Raw genomic sequence first — 25,000 nt, forward strand, 5'->3', positions numbered from 1 at the left:
GTCCCCTGCCTCACTCCCTGCTGGCCTTCGGGTGAGCGTGGGTAAGCTTGTGTGAGCATTGAACCACCGGCAGTCCTGTGGCATCCTGTACCTTGCTGGGAAACATGCTTAGCGGGTTTAAAAGTGACAAGATTGGAATTAGAATGAGTTATATGGGTTTTGATTCTGTTTGGGAGGTGTAATAGTGTTTGCCTTTGTTCTGAACTTGCGTGAGTGCTGAGCGAGTTTAAAAGTGACAAGATTGGAATTACAATGTGTTATATGGGTTTTGATTCTGTTTGGGAGGTGTAATAGTGTTTGCTTTTGTTCTGAACTTGCCTGTGTGAAGGTCGATTGCTTCAGTGCTTCATGTCTTGCTCTGAATCACAGTGTTTGAGGTGTTAGATGTTTGATGTTTTGATGTTATGTTGCCGTTAGTTGCTCGCTATGTTCACTAAGTTAGGTTTGTAGTGTCAGATGGTCAGTGCGGTACTAAAAAGGAGTCATTTTCTGCATGGAGGTTCGGCGTGGTGATCGTAAAGCACCAATCACTCGACTTAGTTCCGATACTTTCGAGTCCAAGTCTGCAGTAACTCACCTTTATGATTCCCTACTTGTTCATTCTGCATAAATCTCCTGTAACTTTTGTCTGGTATTCATTCCTACCTACACACACATTTCTTTATTTCCGTATATTCACTTATTTATTCGTAGTGTTCATTTTATTTCCCATCTCGTGTTAGGTATCCGTTTATAATATTATTCCTGTATATACTTAATCATGTATATTCAATGAATTATCTTCGTTATTGTTATTAATCTGTTTTGATTTGCATTCCCGTACATTCTTCTTTGTTGCTTCTAAGTCATTTTTAAGCCGTTAACGTGTACATTTAACACCAAATTTGACACAGAATGCCTTGAGTGTGTGTGCCACATACGTGAGCCTCTGTTCTCAAAGACCTCGTCCTTACTTGACTTGATTCCGGTGTGCTAGAAACCAATTCCTGACCGTCACCAGATGGCTGACCACCCGCCAGCCTCAAGCAATGCTCCCATAAACTCCCAACCACTTCCCGCCTCAGAACAGCGGTCATGTGCGTAGGTAACTTGTTTTTAGTTGTTAGTGCGTACAGAGTAGAATGATTAGGTAATATTTGTCAGTAAGAGTGCATTTTGTTCTCATAATTTATTTTTGTATTAGTACTGTGGCTGTGGCACTGTGGGTATGTTTACACTGAGGGGCACTGACAGCTGTGGTGTGGTGGTAACTAGGTAAGTTTACACTATAGGGCACTGAGACCGAAGTGTTACTAATACTACACTCTGATCACCACCTTATACTGCCATGCCAAATAAAAGTGACCAGAGCGGTAGGAGGGCGGCTCGTAAAAAAGAATAAATTAATAGATAAAAAGTTATGAAAAAACTCCCCCTACAACTCCGTCCAGGCCTTCACAAATCCAGTAAAGGAAAGTTATTGTCGCCATAAAACTTCTCTGAACGTCAAGAAGGGAGTTTTTTGGGGTGTATAAAATCTTGTTAAGCCTGATAGAGAAACCGTAAGTTATGATAGTTCTTAAAGGCCTCAATAGTAAAACTGAAATAAAGTAATGCTGATTTTATTAATTGGTACTAACTGTTACTATAGTCTGCCTACTGAAAGTGGCTCCTGGGTCTCGGTTTGAATGGTGTCCCAGGGAATGCGTGCACAAGGTTGTCAGATCTTGAGGAAAACCGTGAGCTGTCCTTGTAATAAGTGCGTTGATCAACAGAAAACACGTATTATTCACAAAATCAATTACGTTATCAACAACCTACAATATATTTGAAATCCAGGAGCCATTTTAGAGTAGACAGACTAAAACTATGAGGATTGACTTTTTTTTTTTTTTACTGGTACATGTGATACCTAAACCTATCTTAACACTCTCCATGACCTTTCAGATGATGCGGTGTTCAATCCCACAAGTTCATACAAAGGAAGATTACAACGCTGGCATAAACTGTTGGTGTGGAGCTTCATGAGTGACTCCCAGACATACTTCCCGTGAGTGCGGTGGAAGGTGACGGAATCTGAAGCTTATAGGCCTGTATTCAGAAACGCATTGCTCTTTCACCACGACTATTTTCAAAGGCCACAGAATTGATTAACAGGGTTCTCAAGCGTGTTTCTCCTATCAGTAATGGAGAAATAGTGTTAATCTCTCGCTAGAACAGTAGAAACATCTTTATAAACTCGTGTGTCTTCAACTAAAGTGACCTGAAAGTAGTAAGGTTCAGTGTAGAAGTGTCTTAACCCCTTCAGTACCATGACGTGTTTTCCATATTCATTCTGGTTATTATTTCGTGATTTTATACAGCTTCAGAAACTCATGTAGGGATTGAAATAGTGAAGACTGTGGCCATTAATCTTCTGACCACCATAGACTCTTCCTAATGTCAATAAAATCGTCTAATCACACCCAAAACTCAAGGTAGAAATGCGTTCCAATGAAGTGGTAAAGAATATGACCCATAGAACGAATGCTCAACAGGAGGAGCTATGAGGGCTCGCCATGTTAGGTCAGTGTTGTGTTCTGCTGTCATTTAGTAGTAGTGTGGTGAGGAGAGGAGAGAGTTGAATGCTGTTACTGCCTGTTGTGTAGTGATATTGTAAGTAATGAGTGGAAGTGAAATTATTGCAGCATTGAGGTTAGCTATAAAGGAATAAAGGAAAGGGTTGTAAATTCAGGACTTAGTTGTTGATACTGGTATATACTGTACATTAACACAAAATTTCATAGATGTACATGATTTCAAGATCTCAATGCAATTTTCACACATCCAGTACAGTTTTACTTGCTCAAGCTTTTAATTATTACCAGTTGAGTTCAAGACATTACCTTTTGAGGACGTTATCAAATTCCTTCCACCTCACACAAACACACCCATGAATTAATGATATCCTAAACCAATAGGTCAAGATATAAGTGTTCCTGATTGTCACTTTTTTTTCCCTTCAGGTGATGGATGGCACAATAAACTGGCTGTGTGAAAGAGGTATTAGACAGCAGCTTCTTCAGGGACCTGCCAGCTTTTACTGTGACATCTCAGTGTGTGGCGACTGTGCCCTTCAATTCAGGCTCCATAAGGTTTGTTCTCCTCAGTTGTGGTTTAGGTAATTTTTAAAACATTCATATTTAGAGAGATTATTCAGGATTTAGTTTTAATGTGTGTTTAGGATTGCTTGGTGGTGAGGATGGACACTCATAAGAAAGAAATGTTAGGCTGCCCATGTTACACCAGTTTTTAATGTGGCAGGTTAATTGGAGTATATTTCAAAGCAGGGTGTAACTTAAGACTTGTTAATGGATATGTTTGTTGTGTTTCTCTCTCTCTCTCTCTCTCTCTCTCTCTCTCTCTCTCTCTCTCTCTCTCTCTCTCTCTCTCTCTCTCTCTCTCTCTCTCTCTCTCTCTCTCTCTCTCTCTCTCTCTCTCTCTCTCTCTCTCTCTCTGGTCAGTGACAGATGGAGGTGTGGTCATTGCTCTGTCACACCTTCTGACCGTTATACAACATGCTGCCTGACACCATTAGTTTTGCTTACCATTACAAAAAAACAAGCTTGAATTATAGAGTGGAGGGTTCAGTGTAAGGGGTGGAGGTGAGAGAAGTCTGGCTTCCTTTGTGGAATGGACAGAACATTGACACAAGTCCATTCAGTGTTTCTGGTGTTGGTTTCCTTTTCTAGGCTTTTGTTGACTGTTTTTCTTCTCTTCTTGCAGGGTCGTCCAGCATCCAGGATCCATCCAGCAGTGCACACACACACACACACACACACGCTCACAGTATTCAAACAGATTTTGCAGTCATTCACCATCACTAGTTAGTTTATTTTTTGTCAATTAAAAAGTATTTTTAGAATGAAAAAAATGATTTAGTTTATTTTTTGTCAATTAAAAAAGTATTTTTAGAATTAAAAAAAACTAAGTCCAAAATAGTAATTTTTTTTAGAGATTGTTTATTTTTTGTCAATTAAAAAAGTATTTTTAGAATTAAAAAAAAACTAAGTCCAAAATAGTAATTTTTTTTAGAATATCGTCAAATTTGCGAAATATAAACTCAATTCTAAAAAAAATAAACTAAGTCCAAAATACTCCATAAAGTCTCCGGAGATAGTCATTTGAACAGTGTGTGTGTGTCGTGCCTCCGGAGACTCTCGGAGTATGTTATTTGAACATTGTATGTGTTTTGTTTGTCTCCGGAGACTCTTCGGAGTATGTTATTTTGAACATTGTATGTGCTTTGTCTCCGGAGACTCTTCGGAGTATTTTTGACTTAGTACAGTTTTTTGGGTGGTTTTTGGGGGGGATTTTCCAGTTTTTTGGGTGGTTTTTGTTTTTTTGGGTGTTTTTTTGGAGGGAATTTTCAGTTTTTTGGGAGTTTTTCCTGTTTTTTTGGTGCTTTGGGGGCTTTTCAGTTTTTTTTTTTTTTGGGGCGGTATGATGCTTTGAGGGGGCTGTTTTCAATTTTTTTTTTCAGCTTGTTATTTTTTGGTGCTGTTTTATAGTTTTTAAAATAATAAAAAAGCTCCAAGGTAATTCGTTTGTTTCAAATGTACCTCCTTTTTGCCAATAGGTGTTTGTTTCAAATGTACCTCCTTTTTGCCAATAGGTGTTTGTTTCAAATGTACCACCTTTTTGCCAATAGGTGTGTTTCCTTCATGTATATTATTTTATCTTAATAAATTAGCTGAATGTTGAATAGCTACTTCAGTAAGAGTAAGCATGCAAAGAATAAGGATGCTTCTTAAAATATACATATGTAGGTAAGGACACCACCCAAGGATGCTTCAGGTAAGGAGACCACCAAAGGATGTTTCTCAAAATATACATAGGTAAAAGGAGACATAAGACAAAACTAATCTTATATAGTTTTATAAGGTGACAAAAAAATGAATTTACACATTAACGTGACAAAAAAATGAATTGTACACAATTTTTAGAGTAGGGAGAAATCCTTTAGAGGCGAGACAGATGCGACACCTTCCCCAGAAGAATGACGTCTCCGGTCCCTGGAGGTTGAAGGGTAGGCAGAAGGATGATGGCACCTCATCTACGGCAGGCTGGTTCAGGGGCACTACCTGTAAGTAGTCGTGAAATGAGCTTTATGTAAACTTAAAGATCATTGAATTACATTTGTGCCGTGTTGTGAATGGTGTTAGTAACATGGTGGGTGGTTGTGGTGCAGCGAGGACTCGCATCGTGTACACATTCGCCTGCATTACACTGTACGAGTTTCCATGTGTAGTGTCCGCCTCTCCTCACCTAGTCTGCAAAAGGCAAAGAAAATGTTTGTAATGTGTGCGTGCAATGCATTGTCATCTTTCTTAAATACCTTTTATGTCATTATGTACTGTTGCGTTACCTTAGAACTACCAAATTCAATAAATTTTATAATTAATCCAATTTACTATCCTAATAAATTTCCACGGTTAATTAAGACCGGGTCTAGCAGGTGATGGTGCCTCAACTGTACCAGTGAACCATCTTCCTGAAATAAGGCAATAGAAAACCACCATGTCACTGGTTCAGAAATCTTGTTACCAGGATTGTTTTAGTGAGCAGAGTGCCATCCAAGGGAAATGATTGTGAATAAATCCAGGCTATATGGCAGACGATTCACTTTCGCAATGCCGACAAACATATGTATAGACGATTCTCAGTAGACAGCACGTGGCACTGACGGACAGCTGCGCGAAAACCTGACATCCTTTGGTGCAAGGTCACACCACCACCTCGTCGCGCGGTGTAGGTGCAAGTGCTGAACAGACCACAGCAGACTTCAAAGCCCTCAGCTCTGCAACACATGATTGGATATTTTAATAGATTAGATCTGAAATAAATAAATAACGCTCAGCTAGGTAGACTGATTAGCGTTCTCTTGTACCTCCACGTCTGGTGCTAGAGGAAGTTCCATACATCCTTCATCACCACACAAGGCGAGTGGGGAGTGAGCTACTCTTCCAACAGGATACCTTACCTTTGAATATTCTACTCAATTTTATTAAGGCACATTAGTCGACATAGAAATACGTGAAACTGCGTGAGAAACTGCAAGTACCCAATGATTCATCCTTGTTAAGGCAACGACGTCATTGGGGAGATACACGAAGTACAGCAATGCGGTGGAGTGCGGCAGTAAACTCTCTCCCAGCTGTAAGCCTGCGGGAGATTTTCAAGTCATTTCCGAACTCTTGAGGTGGCCTTAATGTAAAAAGATAATGGACAAGAGGATTAACTCACCATAATTGTCACGTTAGTAATCTCATTACTTGCATTTTTTGTACATTAGGCCATAACAAGGATCCTGTACATAAACAGCCTGGCAAACGATCTTGACGCGCCGAGTGCTCACCTCGCTGAAGTAGTCAGTGAAGCAGTCCGCGTATCAGCAATAGTAGGAATAGAAGTTTCATTATATCACTGACGTTATCAACTTGATCGAGACGATTATGTAATTTTGTTCGTCCAACTAATATTGACAGCCCGAGAAGCATCACTACCACACAGTGCATAGAATGTGACTAAACATCCTCACCCGAAAACCATTTAGTCCCGCATGGGTGCTGAATAACAAGCCACGCTGCGTTTTTTAAACCATAATTGAAACAAGATACTACACTAAGGAACTTGTGTTCAAAGTAGCGCAAACATTACAAGGCATTACGTGTAATTAAGAATCTCTCGCACAATCCTTCCTGAAAGGCTCACCAACACCTTTCCCCAATTATGCATGTCATACGCCATTGTTTCACCGACATTCCTGTATTTCCTCAACCAACACTCCTCACCCTGCTCTGACACGGGACAATCACCACTTCATTCTTCTAATAACTCCTAAACTCTCGGTCCTTTGATCACCAATACTTACCCACCCTCCACTAACACACCACTTCGCTCAACACCTCGCCACGAGAATGGCCTACACCACACCGACACACACACAGATAAGCAAATATAATGCTATATAAACTTATAAAGGAAGACACATCTTACCAGCACACACTCCTTTGGAAAACTGAAAACTTCGTGCTTCGTAGACTCTCCCACTTGACCTCTTCTTCCTCCTCCTCCTCCTCCCCTCCACCCTCCCTCCTGTTTGTTGTAACGAAGCTTCGTTCTGTAAGGTTTGTTTCTTGAGTTACAGTGTTGTGACAGAAGATCCCCTTCATAAACATGTACCAAGTTATATACACTATCCCATGTATGTATTATGTGAAAAATAAAAAAAAACTTGCGAGAGAGGAAGGGAAGGATGATGAGGCGGATAATAAGCTTGTTAATCGTTGAGTATGGAGTCTGAACACATAAGATAGTATTTCGACCTCCATTATTGATCACGATAACGATATCAGGTTATCGGTTAACTGATATTTTTTTTCTTAGTTATTGATTCATCAGCATCTCCACATGAATGGATATTTGCAGAGATTATATCTGAAAGAGATAACGCTTATCTATAAAAACTGCTGATTAGCGTCCTCTTCTACACGTACGTTAGTGCTAAAGGAAGTTCAATACATCTCATGAGGCGTGTCGAAACTACTCTTCCAACAGCATATCTCACCAAAGTAGCCAAACAAGCGCACTAGATTCATTGAAAGCAACCTTCCTCTCTCTCTACTCACCTGAAGACCACCAAACTGAGATGACTACAGCCTCCCATTATCTTAAAAGCGTGTAAATAAACTGCCCAACACACAATCTTTACTAACACTGGCGTGTCGAGTGAGCAGCTCGGTGAAGCACTCAGTGAAACAATCCGCATATCGGCAAGTGGGAACAGATTCGTTTATATATATATATATATATATATATATATATATATATATATATATATATATATATATATATATATATATATATATATATATATATATATATATATATATATATATATATATATATATATATATATATATATATATATATATATCAGTCATTATTAGCTTAATCATCGAGACAATAGAATTTTCTTGGTCCAGCTAATATTGCCAGGCCGACAAGCATCAGTTAAGACTAAAGAGTTTGTGTCAGACTATAAGTATCTTGACGACCCGATAAGCATTAGTAAGTCCCGCATGGCCGTCACAAACCATGATTGTCGCTGCGTAGTTTGGTCCAAACCACCGATAATCGAGGATTTTAGTTTTTGGTTTCAGTTTAGCACAGGAGCTCTATCTCTCCTTTGTCCCTCCCTCGCCCCCCCCCTCTTCTCTCTCTCTTCGGGCAACAGTTATTGAGGGATGAATTAATGATCTATTAGCCTTTCCTTCCAAGAAATACTGATACTGAGTAATCAAGCTCTTAAGATATCTTTTTTGCGGGTACCATTACCTTCGTAAGTGAATATTATATTGGTCTCAAATAATAGTTCTCATGAGTAATATGAATCTACCCAACTCAATGCTGTCCTTTTAAAGCCTCATTTCAGAATACCACAGGTGCATTGACGAATTGAGCCCTTAATTAGTCCCTTGGCAGGTCATTCAGAGCAACACAAGTGTGACACATCACTTACTAACTGACCTTGATCACCAAAAGCTCAATAGAACATGGAATTCTGGTTGCCCTGACACAAGATACCACCTACAACATCTCTACACAACATGTGTCACAGAACAATAATAACAGACTAAGAGTAAGGATGGAGACAAACAATCATTATACAAAAGACATTTAATAACAAAGATGAAATTCTATCCAAGGCATACAGTACGTACACAGGATCTCCAGCCACAGCATGCCGCCTCCCCTCACCACCGATACAAAATAAATACCTGGAGTAAATAACATCCTTGTGTCTTTCCATGCACTCTCATTCTTCTCACAATCTGTAATACCATATTATAAATATTTCCTGGGTAGTGTGAGGGCTAATTACCCTAACTACAAAATAGTCACGTGTCAGAGAGTCGCCCTCGTCACAGGACGGACCGCCCCTGCTGCTGCCTGTGGTGGGACAGGCAGGGGTGGAGCTGGAGCAATATATCACAATGCATAGGGTGTGCCTGGTTTGTGTGAGTGATGTAAGGCAAAGTCGTCTCTGTGGAAGGTTAAACCAAAGTGTGATGAAGCAAACCAGTGGTAGAAAATCAAGGGACCTTTCTTTCCCTCTCAAGACGGTTCTGTAATTGTCAGTGCCGAGTCCTGCGAGGGAAACAATGCACATGACTTGGTGACCACTGATCTGCTTCATTACAGAGGGAATCAACTAAAGACAGGGGACAGAACACTAACAACTAATTACTTTTGCATGAAATACAGGAATGTGAGATTTTATGCATCAGAGATGGTGGAATGTATAGTAAAGGTATGTATGGGGGAAATAGTGTTGATGAGATGTATACAGAAAATAATATTGATGTGATGACATGTCTGTAGACACATTGTACTGTGTTAATGTCAGTCATACATATGTGGTATAAAGTGTGTGCATCTATTGTGATGAGTAGGTGTGCCAAATACAACTAAGTAGGCAGAAAGCACAGTTAGATGAATGCACATGAAATATTAGAAAACTTGAGATAGGTGGCGTCACACTGGTGGTGATGAGCACCGTCTGTCACATTACCTCCTCACAGTCACTGAGGAACAGGGTGTTGTGTTGTATGGTCTCCTATGCACATGTAATGTACAGTATTACATGTACATCTACAGTTCACTTCCCTTAAACAAATCCTGAAACATTCAACTTTAAATGTTTTGAATTTTATGAGCAAGCCAAGTTATAACATTCTTATGGTGTCAATGCAGCTCCAACCATCTAGAAAATGATAAAATAGAGATTATATATCAACCATTAAAAGATATGTGTAGAAATGTTAGGTGATTAAAAGCTTCACTACGTATACATACGTACAACCTTGAAAATGAAAAGAATGAGATATACATAGAAAAGTCTTAGTCTCAACTACTTGTGAATGCATACAATTGAATCTGAGTCAGCAAAATTGAACAGATCTTCCTTTGTATCAATAAGGCAACAACAATATAACACTGTAATAAATATGATTGCCTTGCTTTCCTCAAAATTTTCAGCATTCCCTGATTCGAGGCTACAGATTTTGTTGCACCCTGTAAACGTTGCAGACAGCGAGACTTAATGTAAAACTGATGAGGGTCTCATTGAAATAAAAGATACTATCACCTTGCATCAGGTAAGTCAGCAATGTAAAAAATTACACCTACATATATGTATGTGACAATTTATGTATCTTTAATTTGAACGCATACTATACATTATACAAGATAAGTAGTTTCTGAAGGCAATAGAGATGCCTCTCAATACAACCAGCAGCTCCACCATACATGTGATGCAGTAAAACACACTAGTAAGTAAAAAAGTATGAAATATACAGCACAGTTCTCTGTTACACTCACTCACACCTTGGTCCCTCCCCCAGGCTCGGGGAGAGGGCTGCTCTCACAATGAACTCTTCACACAGACCCATAGAAGCAATACTGCTGCAGGAAAAATACTATACTGACAACCTGCTGCTGCTGCTGCTACTACTGAAGTCCCTTTATGGTAATATTGCAAGTGTAATGCTGTGGGGTTATCACAGATGGCCGACACCTGGCCAGCCGAGCAGCATGACTCCACTGACACGTGTCAATAATGCACTCCTAATTATTATGAGAACAGTGTTTATGTTGCTAAATACATTTGTGACATCATGAGAAAATGGAAATCTTCTATAATTATAAAGATCTTCCTCAACTAGTACATGACTTCTTAAAATGTAATAACTTCAAGAATCACCTCCTGTGTATTGTTTAGGCATGCCAGTCACAGGGAACTGTCTCACTTAATTATCAAGGAAACTGTTCAGAGAAACTCTACATTATATTCCATTAAGGAATAAAACATGAGTTTTCCTTTGTGTGTGTGTGTGTGTGTGTGTGTGTGTGTGTGTGTGTGTGTGTGTGTGTGTGTGTGTGTGTGTGTGTGTGTGTGTGTGTGTGTGACAAGGGTGTCCATGAACCGGCTCTCACCAGGGTTCAGCCGATGAGATGTGGCTCGGCTCACTCCCTCTCACCTTGTTTGGCTTCCAAACAAAATTTCTCCTTCATACAAAGTCTGTGCTGAGTGGAGGATCAACTAATTTCACCGAGTTATGAAATATTCACATCAACTAAAAAATATGGCATGTCAGTCTACTTCTGTAATTTAATTTCACTGAATAATATAATTTCTTCCTAATAATTTTAGTGCAACTAAATAAAATCACACAAGAAATTCAACACAATGCTGATATTAACATGGCAATCTCGATTTATCACAGGTCAACATTTATACAAATTGTGTTTCATTTAATATTTACACAAGACAATGAATCTCACTTTTGACATGCAAGGAGCCAGACATGAATGTGTAAGACAGGAGAGTATCAAGTGACAGTAGTAATCTTATTAGTGTAAAAGGAATCATTTGAAATATTCCTTTATCAAACATTTGTATCTCCTTTTCAGAAGTGTTGTGCTGAGAGGAATGAAAACCATTCCTTAGAATATAAAGTTGCTGCTTTCATCTTTCACTTTTCTCTCCTTGTCATGAGCCACTACCTTCACTTCCTTTACCAGCTAATACTGTAGTGTCCCCTTTGGTAATGCTCTGTGGGGTGGACTAATACCTCACTGCCTTGCCTCTAGCCACCATGCAACAACCAGTGTCTTTTCTATAAGTAAAATCATATATCACAGAGGCTGCTTCACTTAACTAGTGTTTGAGACAATTCTTTGTGAACTAGAAGTCCTCACTCTTTTCACCTTTGAGAGTTTCCATTTTGATAGACAAGCTGAGTTCTAGACCCTCTGTGAGATACCGTGCCAGCCTCAGGGTCAGAGAACTGCAGGGGAGCAAGGGAGGTGAGTCTCTGGGGGGAGGTGCTGGGGCCTAGGGGAGCACGCATGGGGGACGTGGGAGTATTAGGGGAGCTCACCTGGGGAGTGGTGGACTGCCCCTGGCCCACATACTGCCCATCAATGGCCATTCGTACCTGCAGGACAACATCTTATTAGTAAAACAAAATAATGAATGAAAATGTGATACCATTCTTGTCAGTAGTACAAGTATGAGGAAGAAATGCCCCTCAACTATTTACTGTCACTAGAGGCTTTCATGCCACTTAATGAATCCTTAGCCACATGAAGCTTAGTGTGGCAGCCCTCAGGCACACAGGACTCACCTCCTTCAGGGCCAGCACCCCAATGAGGCGGCCAATGGCTGTCACATAGGCATGGTTGATCCCCAACATGGAGAACATAGAATGGACACGGAGGAGGGATGTTCTCTCCACCAGCTGGAATGGTGCAGGGTCAATGTGCATCTTTGTGAAGTCCACCTGAGGAAGAGCACAATATTACTCACCTGACTAATTAGTGCAAGATTGAAGAGGGGATGTACTTTCACAACATTAAGATTTTATTGACATCAGATAGTAACATGGAATGAGTTTGAATTTGAGTTTTGGATCTATGAATCACTCATCCCAATTTAGAGTTCATGAAGTCAAACAAACAAAACTGGTGACCATATTCTTGCACCACTCTGCCTCACCTCCTTGGAAAGCTCCATCTTTTCCCATATGCTTCTCTCCTCATCTGTCATGTCAAGCTGTGGTTTTTTCTGGGAATAAAGAGCAGAATTACTCTCACATCTGGCCCTCATCACTCAGTTCATACCTAGAAGACTTGTTTGTGGCCATTCACTGCACACTTCCATACTCAAGACACCTCAGCAAACAATCCTTCTCAAAAACAGTCATACACACATTTTGCAATAAAAAATACACTAATTGAATCAATAAATCAATGAAATTAAGGAGCTTTACAAATAATATGTGAGTAAAATATTCCAAGAGGTAAAAATAGGCACAAGCAACTTACATTGTTCTGTTCCTTCTTCTTGGACTTGAAGAGAGAAATTTGTGAAAGCTTGAGTTCCATTGAGCTGGCAGTCTCCATCCTCATTCGCCGCATCTTCTCAAATGCTGAGCGGAGTCTGGCGGACACAATGGGGATTAACATTGGTCATCCAGACAGGCAGACAGAAAAACAGATAGATAAATAAATATATAAATATATCACTTAAACCTTCTAAATATTTAAAGTAATGTTACTGTTTCATTTACCATTTTTTGTTTGCTTAATCACTAAAAGCTGACTCTTGAGGTGGAGTGACCTGCCTATGTTTGAAAATCAACAAACAGTGAAAAGCTTAAAGTGCTGAGACTGAAAGATACAGACATCAAAATATGTGACTTGAGACTACATATACTATGGTTTATAATGATGACCAAGCAGTCAGCTAGTCATTCTCACATAACAATCTACAACTACCAACACCACCTTACCTAACATCACAACTTGTCCTTCTAGTGAGCCCTGATGTATCGTCGCTTTGTTAGCATGAGTGGGACAGACATACATTAGATAAATTGAGGTACATGCATAAAAACATCCCACAAAAGAATTCCAAGAGCTAATAGGCACAGCAATAATGTCATTACATGCTACACCCAGAGTCTGGAATGCCAGGATATTGTACTGTGATATCATGGTACTTTAATTATGGTTCTGCAAAGTTAAGCAAGACAGATTAAGTTTGAAATGTAAGTTTAATGAAGTCTGAAGTACTATTATAATGTGTTAAGGGTAGTACAGACTATACTCTCACCACAGTGTTCATTTTATGTGCCTCTTTCAGTGAATATTTGCAGTGGATATATATAATTAGTAACTGTCTGACTGTAATCTAATCAATCATCAGCAAATTGTGTTGAGGTGGAGATCCTTCTAGATTCTACACCATTACTCACTACTTATGCCAATCATGTGTTGCTATGAAGCCTTACAGTGATTTCTATCTCTAAACTATGTAATCCAGCTTTAGCTAATCTTTTTTCCTGAAACTATATACATCAAAATATTTCCTGTTTGGAAGTATGTGGTATTGTTTCTTATTGTTTAACATTTGGAGGTGTTCCACACAGTGTACCTACACAGCCTAGTGTAAGCAGTGACAACATCAACAGTGGTAACAACTGTATAAAGTTGTGGCTAAATAGCAGTGCTAGTCCCATTGCACAGGCAGAGTGGCTGAGTGGGGCACAGGCAGCAGGTGAATATAAGTATATAATGTATCCTTTTTAAAGCTGGGATTAACACACAAATGTGTAATAATATAAAAATTATTTTCCTCTGAAAAGAGGAAACATTGTTAAAGACTTCCTTGTAAATAAGCACAAACAGGATATGCAGTTAGTTGTACTATGATGTAAAAGTGAGAAATTGTTGATTAGATAAAATAAAGCTAGGTTACTTCAAGCAAGAGGTCAAGTTTAACACAGGAGACGAGCAGCACCTTGTGTCAGCCACAGTGATGGTCTGGTAGTGGGTGTCTGGCGGCACGTTGGGGGTGGAGGTGGAGCCCAGGCTGAAGGAGTTGCGTCGTTTTAGGATGCCCTTCTTGGGGGACATGAGTTCTGACATCTTTTTGCTATCAGTTTCATCCTGAGAAAAACAAATTAATTATAATGGTTACTGTTAACCTTTCATGACTGACATGCTAACTGAGGAAAAATTCTTTAATAAACTTGAGTTGTTACCCAATGGATAAAACTTTAGACACCTGAGTAAACACACTCTCTCTCTCTCTCTCTCTCTCTCTCTCTCTCTCTCTCCACCAGCCTCACACCACAGTGAGGACCACCGACCCTCCACACTCCCCCCCAAGCACTCACCCGTGGCTGCAGCGTCAGGGAGTCAAGAGAGTTGGATCTCTTGACGGTGCTCCTCCGTAACAGTTCCTTGATGGGATCCTTCATTGTGCTGTCCTTGGACTTGTCTTTGTCCTTGTCCTTGTCTTTACCCTTGTCCTTAGATTTGCTCTTCGTTTTTGGCTTTGAGGAGATTGGCGTCTTCCACGTCCTGCCGCTTTTCTTCTGATTGTCGTCGCTGGTGCGGCCCTCTGCTTCACTCTCAGAGCTTCCCTGGCGGGTGATGCTATTCTCCACCTGCAGAGGAAAGTCTATGATCACACAATAGTAACATAAAACCAACAAATTGCTATATTCTTTGAACAATCAACCACACCAATCACTTTCCAACACACCACATCTACACATACAAACAGAAGGAATCACACTACACAAAACTCCACATGATCACAATTTCACTAACTTTAGAACTGCAGCATCAGGAAGAGAGAAGACCCATCCACACACTGACCAGCCCTCACCTTACTGATGGAGAAGCGAGAGTTTCTGCGTGACGGGGGAGACTTGGATGGGAAGACGTCCTTGAGATGAGGGTGTGCCGGGGAGCCTGGTGGTGTGGCCGTGTCTGAGTCCTGCCTGTAACACATCATCACAACATTCACACCTGCTCCTACAATGCACCGGGCCTCAGTGTTGCAAGATCATCAGAATAATTGGAGAGTTCATGGTATGGTAAGTCTCTTTAAAGATGAATCTGATTATGCTCTGTCTTGTTAAGCTTCAATTCATCTTATCAGTTTGCATTAAAAGATGTAACAGTGGTGTTAAGTAAATTAACTTCTTTTAAGACACACTGCAGCAAGTCATTAAATGAAGTGCAGTTAAAAGTGACAACATATTAATCAGCAACAGAAATACATAAAGGTCTAGGTTCCAAATAATACAAGGGTTAGTCATCCATCTCTCAACAGTTGCAGGCAAGAGGCACTAGGTAAGACTGGTAATTACAGTTCTGTGAAGAGACGAAGAGTCCTACAGAGTCATGAGGATCAACTAAGGATGAGAAGCGGAACACAGGACATAAGAGAAGAAGCACAGTAACATGTAGTACTGTAATCCATTATAAATATGAAAAATGAATGAAGAATGACAAAGTGGGAAGTGGATACTATGGTCTTAGGAAACACAGCATTGAGATTCTACATATATCTGAGACCAACACCACAGGACAAAATGAGTAACCTAACACAAACAAAACAATTAAACCACTTGGGGGATGCAGAGAAAGAGAGAGAGAGAGAGAGAGAGAGAGACAGAGAGGCAGGCACTGGGAGGAGCTGAGGAGCTGAGGAGCTGAGGGCATCATGCACCACACCCACACACACAAGGTCAATCCTGTGAGGAAAAAATTAGGTAGAAAAGTTAATCTCTGGAGCAAATGACAGACAAATGTAATTACTTAGATCGTGTGGAGGTGGGGGAGCCAGGGGGGGAGGTGGATGAGTCTTCGCTGTCACTGCCGAGGCAAAGAAAAATAAGGGGTAAAATAATAAAGATTGAAACAATAGCTTAATAAAAAAATCAGCACATCATTCCTGCCTACTGAAAAAAAAAAATTGGCTGAAGACACGAAAATCAAAAGTAGGCTAGTTTTCTTGTACTCCAAAGTAAATGGTCTAACAGAAGTGCCCAGATAACACTCAGAAAGCAACGTTACTATCTATGCACAAATGTGACTCTCTATTGAAAACTGAGCAAGTGTTTATCATAAAAAGTTTCTACTGGACTAGTGTGTCTCTCATCTCGGTCTAGTCAGCCGAAGCAACTCAAAAGTAAAGCAAGTGAGGATGAATTTTGATGATCCAAATCTCCAGCAAATTAAACGCACTGAAATTTATTCTCATGATTGGCATCCGAGAAAAGAACCAAACGTAACACTTACAGTAAAAACATAAACAAACATCAACAGAATAACATAAACCTAAACATAAACAAAAAACTTCAACTCACATTCTTGTACCTCACTTGATTTTTTACTATCAATATCAACACAATTTTTACACATACACCTGATGGAAAGTAATGGTGATGCTAATATTCCTTTACAAACTCCCTCCCATTCACAATTCCATCTATCAACACTGTTCCTTTATTTCTGTCAACTTCAAACATTATAGCAACTTTTGAAACACACACACACACACACACACACACACACACACACACACACACACACACACACAGATTGACTCACATTCCACTGCCATGAACTAAATCCCGCTGTATAGATGGTAATTTCTTACAGTTCACCAGGAAAAGATTGTAGTCAGGTAACAGATGGCAGGTCACTAAGCACTGTCCCTTGTTGCTTATGTACATCACTTAAATCAAGATAAATGCTCATCTCCATTAACTGTGCCTATCAAACAGTACTGCTGTGTGACATATCAAGGCTCTCGGTCATGCAATCTATAGCCCATATTCAAAAACACTTTGCTCTCTCACCACAACTATTTTCAAAGGCCACAGAGATGATTACCCTGGTTCTCAAGAGCGTTTCTCCTGTTAATAATGCTGATATCTTATTGATCTGTTGCTAAAATCACAGAAACACTCTTAAAAAGCCCATGTCACTTCTACTGGAACCTCTGAAAATGGTGGAGGTGTGGTGTAGAAATGTTGCAGAATATGGGCTGATGTTCTACAGGGTGAACTGCTCCAGCTGTCTCTACTGAGTGACTGTGTCTGTTCTACTTCAGGGTGGACTTAATATTAGACTTCCTGAGTTGTACCTGGCTTAATACTCTACACCTGAGGAGCCACTCACCTGGACGGGGTGCTCTGGCGGCTCCTGGAGGCTGAGCGAGACCGGGACCTGTGAGGGAATGTAATAATTTAATACCGAAAGCATTAAGACCATTTCCCTTGGCCTGTTAAGTGTAAGAAGGAAATGTATGACAAGTTTAATATCCTCAGCATCATAAATAAACAAAATAAATATTATATGTCAAATCAATATTCACATGTAAAAATAAAACTGTCGGCATTATGACTATTTCCATCACCAAGTACAACAAGTCAATACAAGGCAAGACGGAAGGAAAAGTTACAAACATTGATACAAAACATCATCCCCAGCATGGCAGTAACTTTTTCCCTCTCTCAAGTAGATGAATGAAGGTAAAATTAACCTATAAAATCAACACACATAACAGGGAAACTAAGACAAGAGTCACCGGCGAACCTTGAACGAGAGAAGGACCGGCTGAGAGAGCGAGAGAATCGGTGGATGAGGCTTGGGGTGGTGGACTGATCATCGTCATCATCTTCGTCATTGATCTCGTCCTCGTAGCGAATGCGGCTCTGCTTGGCATCTCCTGCAGCATCCTCCTCCTCCCACCTCAGCCTGTGGGGACAAGGAAGGTAATGGAGAGGAAATGTTTATGAAGATAGATGTACATTACTTTCAGCTTTTGTTGCTGTTAAAATGCTCTCCTTTATCAAGAACTATAGAATAAAGGATGCAGGAAATGTGAGAAATTAGGTGACATATTAGTAATGTCACTGATAATTAACAGAAATGCTGTAATATGATTGAATATGGACAGCTGGTGATAAATTTCTTAAGTGACACTAACCTAAATATTCCCCTGATATCTCTCACCTTTCTTCCTGTCACCACTACTCACCCACGCCTAATACCTGTCCCTTGCTTGTCATTGCAACCACCACCAACACCTACCTGAGAGCTTCCAGGTGTCTGCGTGTGGCTTCCTTCCTCCGCTTCTCTGGAGAAATCTGTTCCACCAAGATGCGAACCAACTCAATGCGCTGAATGGAGCCGAGCAGGATCATGGACTCTGGGAAGGGAGTCAAATCAAATTCAGTGAGCCAAGAACTTCAGAATAATTCTTTTATATTTTGTTTTAATCACTTCTAACCATGTCACACACACACACACACACACTTCAACAGATGGAATTAATCAGGTAAGCCTCTTCAGTTGAAATATAATGTTACTGCAAGGAAAGGTGTTTGTTAAATGTATCTTAATGAACAACCTCTTGATATAGTGAATTTCTGTCTTTAGCAACCCATCCTCCCCTTGCATGTATTTGTCATATTGATGGTTCACTGTACTATCAGCACCCTGAGGAGTCACTAACCTGGCTTATCCACCAGTGGGAGGTACTTGAGTTTGCGGTTCTCCTTCAGTACTCTCTTGAGCTCGTTGTAGGAGATGCCATACCAGATGTACCTCACGTCCCTCACCATGATGTCTTCCACGTAGATGTTGTACACGTCAGCTGGGGAGCAACAGGGAGGGTGAGACAATGACCTTCAATTGAGGTTAGGAAATACCTGTGGAGCTTTAATCCCTTCCCTGCTACTTGACACGTCTTCCCTTAACAACACAAACTACGCGACATTTTTCTTATTCTGCAGTGGCGAGACTCACTTGAGGTGGTGGCCACGATGTCCGGCAGGTACGGCAGCTTCTTGATGCGGATCATGCTATCGTAGATGGAAGGTTGCAGCAGTGATGAGATGCAGTTTGAAATGAGCACTCCAATCTGTAGAAAGAGCAAAGAAAAATATATGAAAAAATATTCAAGGCGTGTATCAAGAGATTTTTGAAAACAGAACACCATCACATAATATAATTAGATATTCACCTGTTAAACTGAAATTAGAAAAGGGTCCTCATATCAAAATGCAGAAAACATGGAAGATTAAAAAACATCAGTTACACAGCTGTCATGTTATCTAAAGAAGGAAAAGTTTGACTAATCTCTGCACCACTATTAAATATTAAGTAAATCATAATGCACCATCTATGCCCTTATTTAAAATTAACATAAGAATACAAAAGAACCAAAAGAAAACATTCTATTCCAAAAAAGAAACAGGATGACAGAACACACAATTCTTACCATGATGGGGATGACATAAGTGATCTGGCCCGTCAGCTCAAAGACAATGACAGAGATGGAGATGGTGTGTGTGATGGCGGCACAGAAGGAGGCTGCGCCCACCATGGCATATGCTCCTGCAGGTGTGAAGGCACAGACAGGGTGAGTGATCAGGTGCACAACTCTCACATGTCATTAAACTTTTCATAAACTTCTTACTATGTGAGAAGTTAAGTATCATTCCACTCTCACTTTTCACTGTGTCTGATGTCTTGCCTCAACCTGAAGTCCTCTGATGTGTTACTATTCTCTAAAAAACCTAAAAATCTATAACAAGACAATTAATTACATGAATGTTAAAGTCAATAGATTCTTAACAAACAGCTTCATAATGGAATAAATATGGAAACAAGTTATCTGCTGCCTACGACAACAATCCCGTCAGGTGCTCACCAGGCACAATGGGGTACCCTGCAACAATGCCAAGAGGGTAGAGGGACGCCACAAGCTCCCCGATCTGGCGGCCAAATGCTGCACCGACCTTGAACAGTGGGATAAGAATACCCGAGGGTACTGGCAGGGTGGAGGCCACAGCTATCTGGAACACCTGTGGGTAAAATATTCCTTCACCTCACTGAGCAACACTGGGCACAAGGGGATCTTGGTGTACCTGTATTATCTTACCAATCTTTACAGTACTTCCTCCACCTCTTCCTCTCCCTCCACTCCTGCCACCCGTCACTCACCGACACCAGTTGGAAGACAAAGAGGCTAACGTGGAAGTTTCCATCAAGGTTGGGCAGCCAATACTTGAGAATTTCTTGCTGCTCTTTGCTCATGATGCCATCAGGTGAGGTCACAGTCCACGTTACATTACTGAACAGGTGAAGAATCTGTCAAATGCAAAGAATCAAAATAAGAATATGATCTAATTTTTAATATGATTTTAGTTACAATACATTTCAATTTGGAGAGAAGATGACAGCAAGCCTCTCCCAGCATATTATTTGTTTACCTGCATGCTGGAGGGCACAGTGGAAGCCATGAACTGTCCAAGGCACAGCGGGAAGGTCATGATGGAGATGGCTATGGTGACGAATGTTGGGTAAAGCAGACGCCTAGTAATGGAAAGAGGGACATGAGTTAAGGAATGCCATTATTGCGTATAACAAATCTTCAATACTACAAGAAATCACACCAAAGTCTTCACAGTTTACACATCATTTTATTTTGAGAAGCATTGTGGGTGCAGCGATAAGCTCAACATCACAATCGACTCACTTCTTCTGCAGGAATGTCTTGAGTGTCTTGTTGTGTCTCATGAACATCACATAGCGGCGGTGGAGGTACACAAACAGCGACCCAGCAAACCCACACAGGATCCTGCCAGAGAGGTAAACATTCCATGAACACCAAGTCACCACCACAGACATTATCAGCCATACTAGCTCTCTCTTTCACACAGCACACCAGGCCCCACCACACACTGCCTGAACTGCACTCATAATTATTTCTCCTTTCCCTGATATCATGCACAAATTTTCCCTATTTTCATTAATTTCTAACAGAGCACCACTCCACTTAGTAAATCTTTGGTCCTGTCATTCCCTTCTGACCCGACACTCACCACCACACACCAGCAGTGAGAGTGAGTGGCTTGAAAAACACACACAACACAGCTCAGGATACAAACTACAAGCATGCTACACACTAAGTCTAAGGAGTGTCAATAACATGAATGGAAACACTTAAAGATACACGATAAATGTATTACTACCAGAGACAAACTACACCTTTTCCTTATCCCTTTGAATGAAGCATGAAACACTACAGAAAAAAAAGGAAGAAACAATAGCCAAATTTAACTGGGCTAATTTAACATGAATATATGAATAGAGGACCACAATTCATACATGTTCTTCAGTATTCCTTTGTATTTCAATGAATGAGCACAACAAAGCAATCTATCAATACAGCAGGTTATGTATAGGTATTTGACATGAATAAGAACTCTATATGCAAGGTAATATTGATCCCCATTCTGACGGTGACAATATTCCTTCATCCCGGCCAAAGGAGCACCCGATACATACCCGATACAGAGGAAGGGCAGCAACTCAATGACGTCATAGGGGTAGGCGTCGTTAAGCTCCACTTTATACAGCGGGTAGATGGTCTCTGTGAGGTGCACAGTCACGGTACAGGACTACAGGTTAACAGGAGCTACAATACGTATTACTTGTAACCACAGGAAAATCACTCTGCACTTGTCATCTGGTGCTTTCCAAGTCATTTTATATTTCATCTTTTGGAGGTGATGCAATGTAAGTGATTGGTATGATAGAGAATGGTTTTCCTGTAGTTACCACAATCATTTAGCAAAAAAACATCACTAGTGTCATGTCTCACCCGCAGGTAATGGACATGACCACAATTAATTAAAAAAAACAAAAATACTCCTTACTATGACTCAACTAGTAAAAATGAATACATGTATATATGCAAAGTGATCACAGGGTAGGAGAGGGAGGACTGTAAGTCAGGCTGGACACATCAATTCAAACAGTAATTGGTTTAACACTGGCATGCAGAATAGTAATATCTAGGACACCTATCTAACACAGTGCTGTCTGGGAGAGGGAACCATTAGGAGATTAATTAAAAAATGGACATGACAGATTCACTATACTCTTAACTTCATAGGACAAAGAACACTATCATACAAAAACTTACGAACCACCAGCTACGTCTAACAAGGCACTGGTGGGGTAGCCAAGAGGTTCTCAGTAATGGAACACAGTAAACTTTCAAGCCACCCTGTGAAGTGACAGCACTGACTGCTACAGGGTACGGTAGGCAGTGGTGACTCAAGAAAAGGCAAACTAGTAGCTAATGGGAAGTTGCAAAGTTATGATGGAGTTTTCTTAAAGGTTACAGGTTCATTAAGGTATGCATGGTTAAGATTACTTTAGCATCTCTGAAATTTCAAAGAGAAGTTTACAAGTAGATGCTGGAGTTTAGGAGGTAATGGATGGCTAATGGTAATCTTAACGTAGTCTTAACCATGTGTGTGGTCACGTCCTTGGCTACACCACTGCAATACACAGGTTGGGGAGTGACCACCACCCACTGCCTGGCGTGGGATACCCTTCCCTCCCCAACCCAGGCGTCCATGCAGGGGGGGAGTGTCACAATTACCTCACCACAACACCACACAAGGGCACCACGGCCGCTACTTACGGGCTCCCATGAACCAGACAGACATGAGGCGGTAGAACATGGCTCCCACCACGGCGGCGAAGAACCCTCGCCAGTAATTCCGGACAGCGAAGTACACCGTGGTTACCTCAATGCTGAACAGAACACCTGGGGGGAGAACACTTGACTGATGACTGGCGTGGATGGTACTGTACTGCTGAGACACATATGATTATGAAGACGTGAAGATAACAGCGTGACAGGGAACACGTGTTGTGCAGTCCGAGTTTTGACACGCCTTTTTTGACACGATTCTCAACAAGCTCTGATGTGTAAGCTGTCTCTTCTTTATTTCAACCAACACACAATTTAAGCTAAACTAACATTAGAATCATGAACATTAATCTTAAACTCTAATTTTATTCCAAAACAGCTTATTGAAGTAGTGGACCTGAGAAACAGAATCATTTGAGAAAGTTGGCCGCAAGATAAAGGCAGATACGTATTGTGTTGTGTAGTGTGTACTTCTGAGTGTTACGTATCACCTCTTACCTTGCAGCAATGGATCATTAAGGCTGGTGACCTACTTCCTGCCACTAGGCGCAGCATTATTCATAGACATGCACGGTATGATTGACGAGGCACGACTACATCGACTGAAGGCAAGAGGGAGGAGGCGGCAACTCACCTCCGATGGGGGCGGCGTAGGACACGGCCACGCCCATGGTACACGCGGCAGCTAGCAGGTCAGTGGAACGTGCATCATTCTCTATGGTGCCCTTGATGTACCGCAGTGTCTTGGTGAGCATGGTGGCCACGATACTCGCCATGTGCATCACAGGGCCCTCCTTACCCAGCGGCAGTCCGGAGCCTAACGCCGCGGCCAAACTCACCATCTGAAGCGGAAAAATTCTTTAAGTTTGCGACTACAGTACACAACATCCAAATTCCGAGTCCAAATTCAAAGTCATGTAGCCGCCATATTGTCAGGCAGTCACCTTCGCTAATAAAGTCTTCCAGGTGAGGTATTCCTTCAGCACCACTCCTCTGAGGATGGTCTTCATTTCAGGAATGCCGGAGCCCGCCGCGGAGGGAGCCACCCACTGGCAGAAAGCAGCTGAGAATATCACTAGTAGAGTGGGTATGACGACCCAGAAGAAAAGCTGAAGACCCCAGTGGTAGTTCCCAAAATATCCTTGTAGATACATGCGCCCTGTGAGGAAAGAAGAGGGTCAGCATACAACAAGACTACTGAATGAACCGACGTATTTTGACATCAACACCAATGACTTGTAGTCGATATTACTGTACAATAAACATCATTCTAAGTGTCTGCCAGTACTGTTCCACTGATTCCTTACCTCCGAAGCAGATGAGCACGATGTTATCTATGAGGAAGGATATCGTGGCCATGAGTGTTCCCAGTATGAAGAGAAAGACCCAGTCTTCTCCCAGTCTTGCGAATGTGTGGTCCCATATCGGTCTGCCGCGAAAAAGGTACATTTATCAAAATCAATCGAAGAAAAAAGAACCAAGAAAACAGCTTCGCATCATCTCACGCCAAGTCACTCCGTTATACTATTTACTACATTCTTTCGTACTGCATAACAATAACAAAAAAGATAATCAGATGCTAAACTACAGTGGTATTAACTTTCACCATAACCTAAACTTCAACTACAAAGAATCGACGTCACAAACTAAGAGATGAGTAATCAAACACAAAACAGTCATAGTGAGAAACCAAACGCGCCACTGAATCACAAGAGCCTAATAGGAAACCAACGCCTATCGGTCTTTTGAGAAAGGGTGAATGTGTCCAAATACAACACACTCCCCGCGCCGCTTCCCTGTTCCCTTGCTTGCCTCCCATCACCAACACACCATCAGGCAAGCGATACGTGAAACCTTGACCTCTACGCTTCCTTTCCTACGCAGCCTCGTGTCCTAATTCGGCCCAGAGAGAGAGAGAGAGAGAGAGAGAGAGAGAGAGGGGGGGGTTGATGTTTTAGCTTCCCCACGCGTCACTTCACCTCACGCACTCACAACTCCACTCCACCCGCGATGCAAGCTGTGGATATTTGAGTTCCGTCGCAAAAGAACACAAAGAACAAGAGGAACAACTGGTCACGCGAGGATAAGTTA

The 25,000-nt window shown here is 41.1% G+C and overlaps 2 protein-coding genes and 1 long non-coding RNA gene across 7 annotated transcripts in view; 1 reads left to right on the forward strand and 2 right to left on the reverse strand.

Moving 5' to 3' along the window:
• LOC123519513 overlaps positions 1–3,934 on the forward strand; it is a 10,238-nt gene extending 6,304 nt beyond the window's left edge. For both annotated transcript variants that reach the window (XR_006679027.1, XM_045280871.1), the window contains 3 exons: positions 1,927–2,029; positions 2,985–3,113; positions 3,745–3,934. Coding sequence is in view for 1 of the 2 variants with exons in the window: in XM_045280871.1 (XP_045136806.1) it covers positions 1,927–2,029; positions 2,985–2,988 (107 nt within the window). In the remaining variant the exon portion in view is untranslated. The remainder of the gene's footprint in view (positions 1–1,926; positions 2,030–2,984; positions 3,114–3,744) is intronic.
• A 946-nt stretch (positions 3,935–4,880) lies between these two features.
• LOC123519634 lies at positions 4,881–7,011 on the reverse strand. Its single transcript, XR_006679072.1, has 2 exons — positions 6,083–7,011; positions 4,881–5,818 (listed from the first exon to the last, which is right to left on the reverse strand). It is a non-coding gene; the product is annotated as an uncharacterized LOC123519634 (long non-coding RNA).
• A 1,674-nt stretch (positions 7,012–8,685) lies between these two features.
• LOC123519325 (chloride channel protein-like) overlaps positions 8,686–25,000 on the reverse strand; it is a 106,641-nt gene continuing 90,326 nt past the window's right edge. For 3 of the 4 annotated variants that reach the window (XM_045280542.1, XM_045280541.1, XM_045280544.1), the window contains 23 exons: positions 24,217–24,338; positions 23,854–24,068; positions 23,544–23,751; positions 22,898–23,023; positions 21,751–21,835; positions 20,939–21,040; positions 20,673–20,775; positions 20,404–20,550; positions 20,111–20,264; positions 19,679–19,794; positions 19,204–19,318; positions 18,911–19,051; positions 18,487–18,604; positions 17,989–18,150; positions 17,572–17,619; positions 16,204–16,260; positions 15,266–15,380; positions 14,769–15,041; positions 14,390–14,538; positions 12,913–13,027; positions 12,584–12,652; positions 12,213–12,368; positions 8,686–12,023 (listed from right to left, as the gene is read on the reverse strand). In XM_045280542.1, coding sequence (XP_045136477.1) covers positions 11,790–12,023; positions 12,213–12,368; positions 12,584–12,652; positions 12,913–13,027; positions 14,390–14,538; positions 14,769–15,041; positions 15,266–15,380; positions 16,204–16,260; positions 17,572–17,619; positions 17,989–18,150; positions 18,487–18,604; positions 18,911–19,051; positions 19,204–19,318; positions 19,679–19,794; positions 20,111–20,264; positions 20,404–20,550; positions 20,673–20,775; positions 20,939–21,040; positions 21,751–21,835; positions 22,898–23,023; positions 23,544–23,751; positions 23,854–24,068; positions 24,217–24,338 — 3,130 coding nt within the window. In that variant the 3' untranslated portion in view covers positions 8,686–11,789. The remainder of the gene's footprint in view (positions 12,024–12,212; positions 12,369–12,583; positions 12,653–12,912; positions 13,028–14,389; positions 14,539–14,768; positions 15,042–15,265; positions 15,381–16,203; positions 16,261–17,571; positions 17,620–17,988; positions 18,151–18,486; positions 18,605–18,910; positions 19,052–19,203; positions 19,319–19,678; positions 19,795–20,110; positions 20,265–20,403; positions 20,551–20,672; positions 20,776–20,938; positions 21,041–21,750; positions 21,836–22,897; positions 23,024–23,543; positions 23,752–23,853; positions 24,069–24,216; positions 24,339–25,000) is intronic. The other variant, XM_045280540.1, reaches the window with a different exon arrangement.

Source organism: Portunus trituberculatus, chromosome 45 (genome assembly GCF_017591435.1).
Source record: "Portunus trituberculatus isolate SZX2019 chromosome 45, ASM1759143v1, whole genome shotgun sequence".
In the NCBI taxonomy this organism is placed as follows: domain Eukaryota; kingdom Metazoa; phylum Arthropoda; class Malacostraca; order Decapoda; family Portunidae; genus Portunus; species Portunus trituberculatus.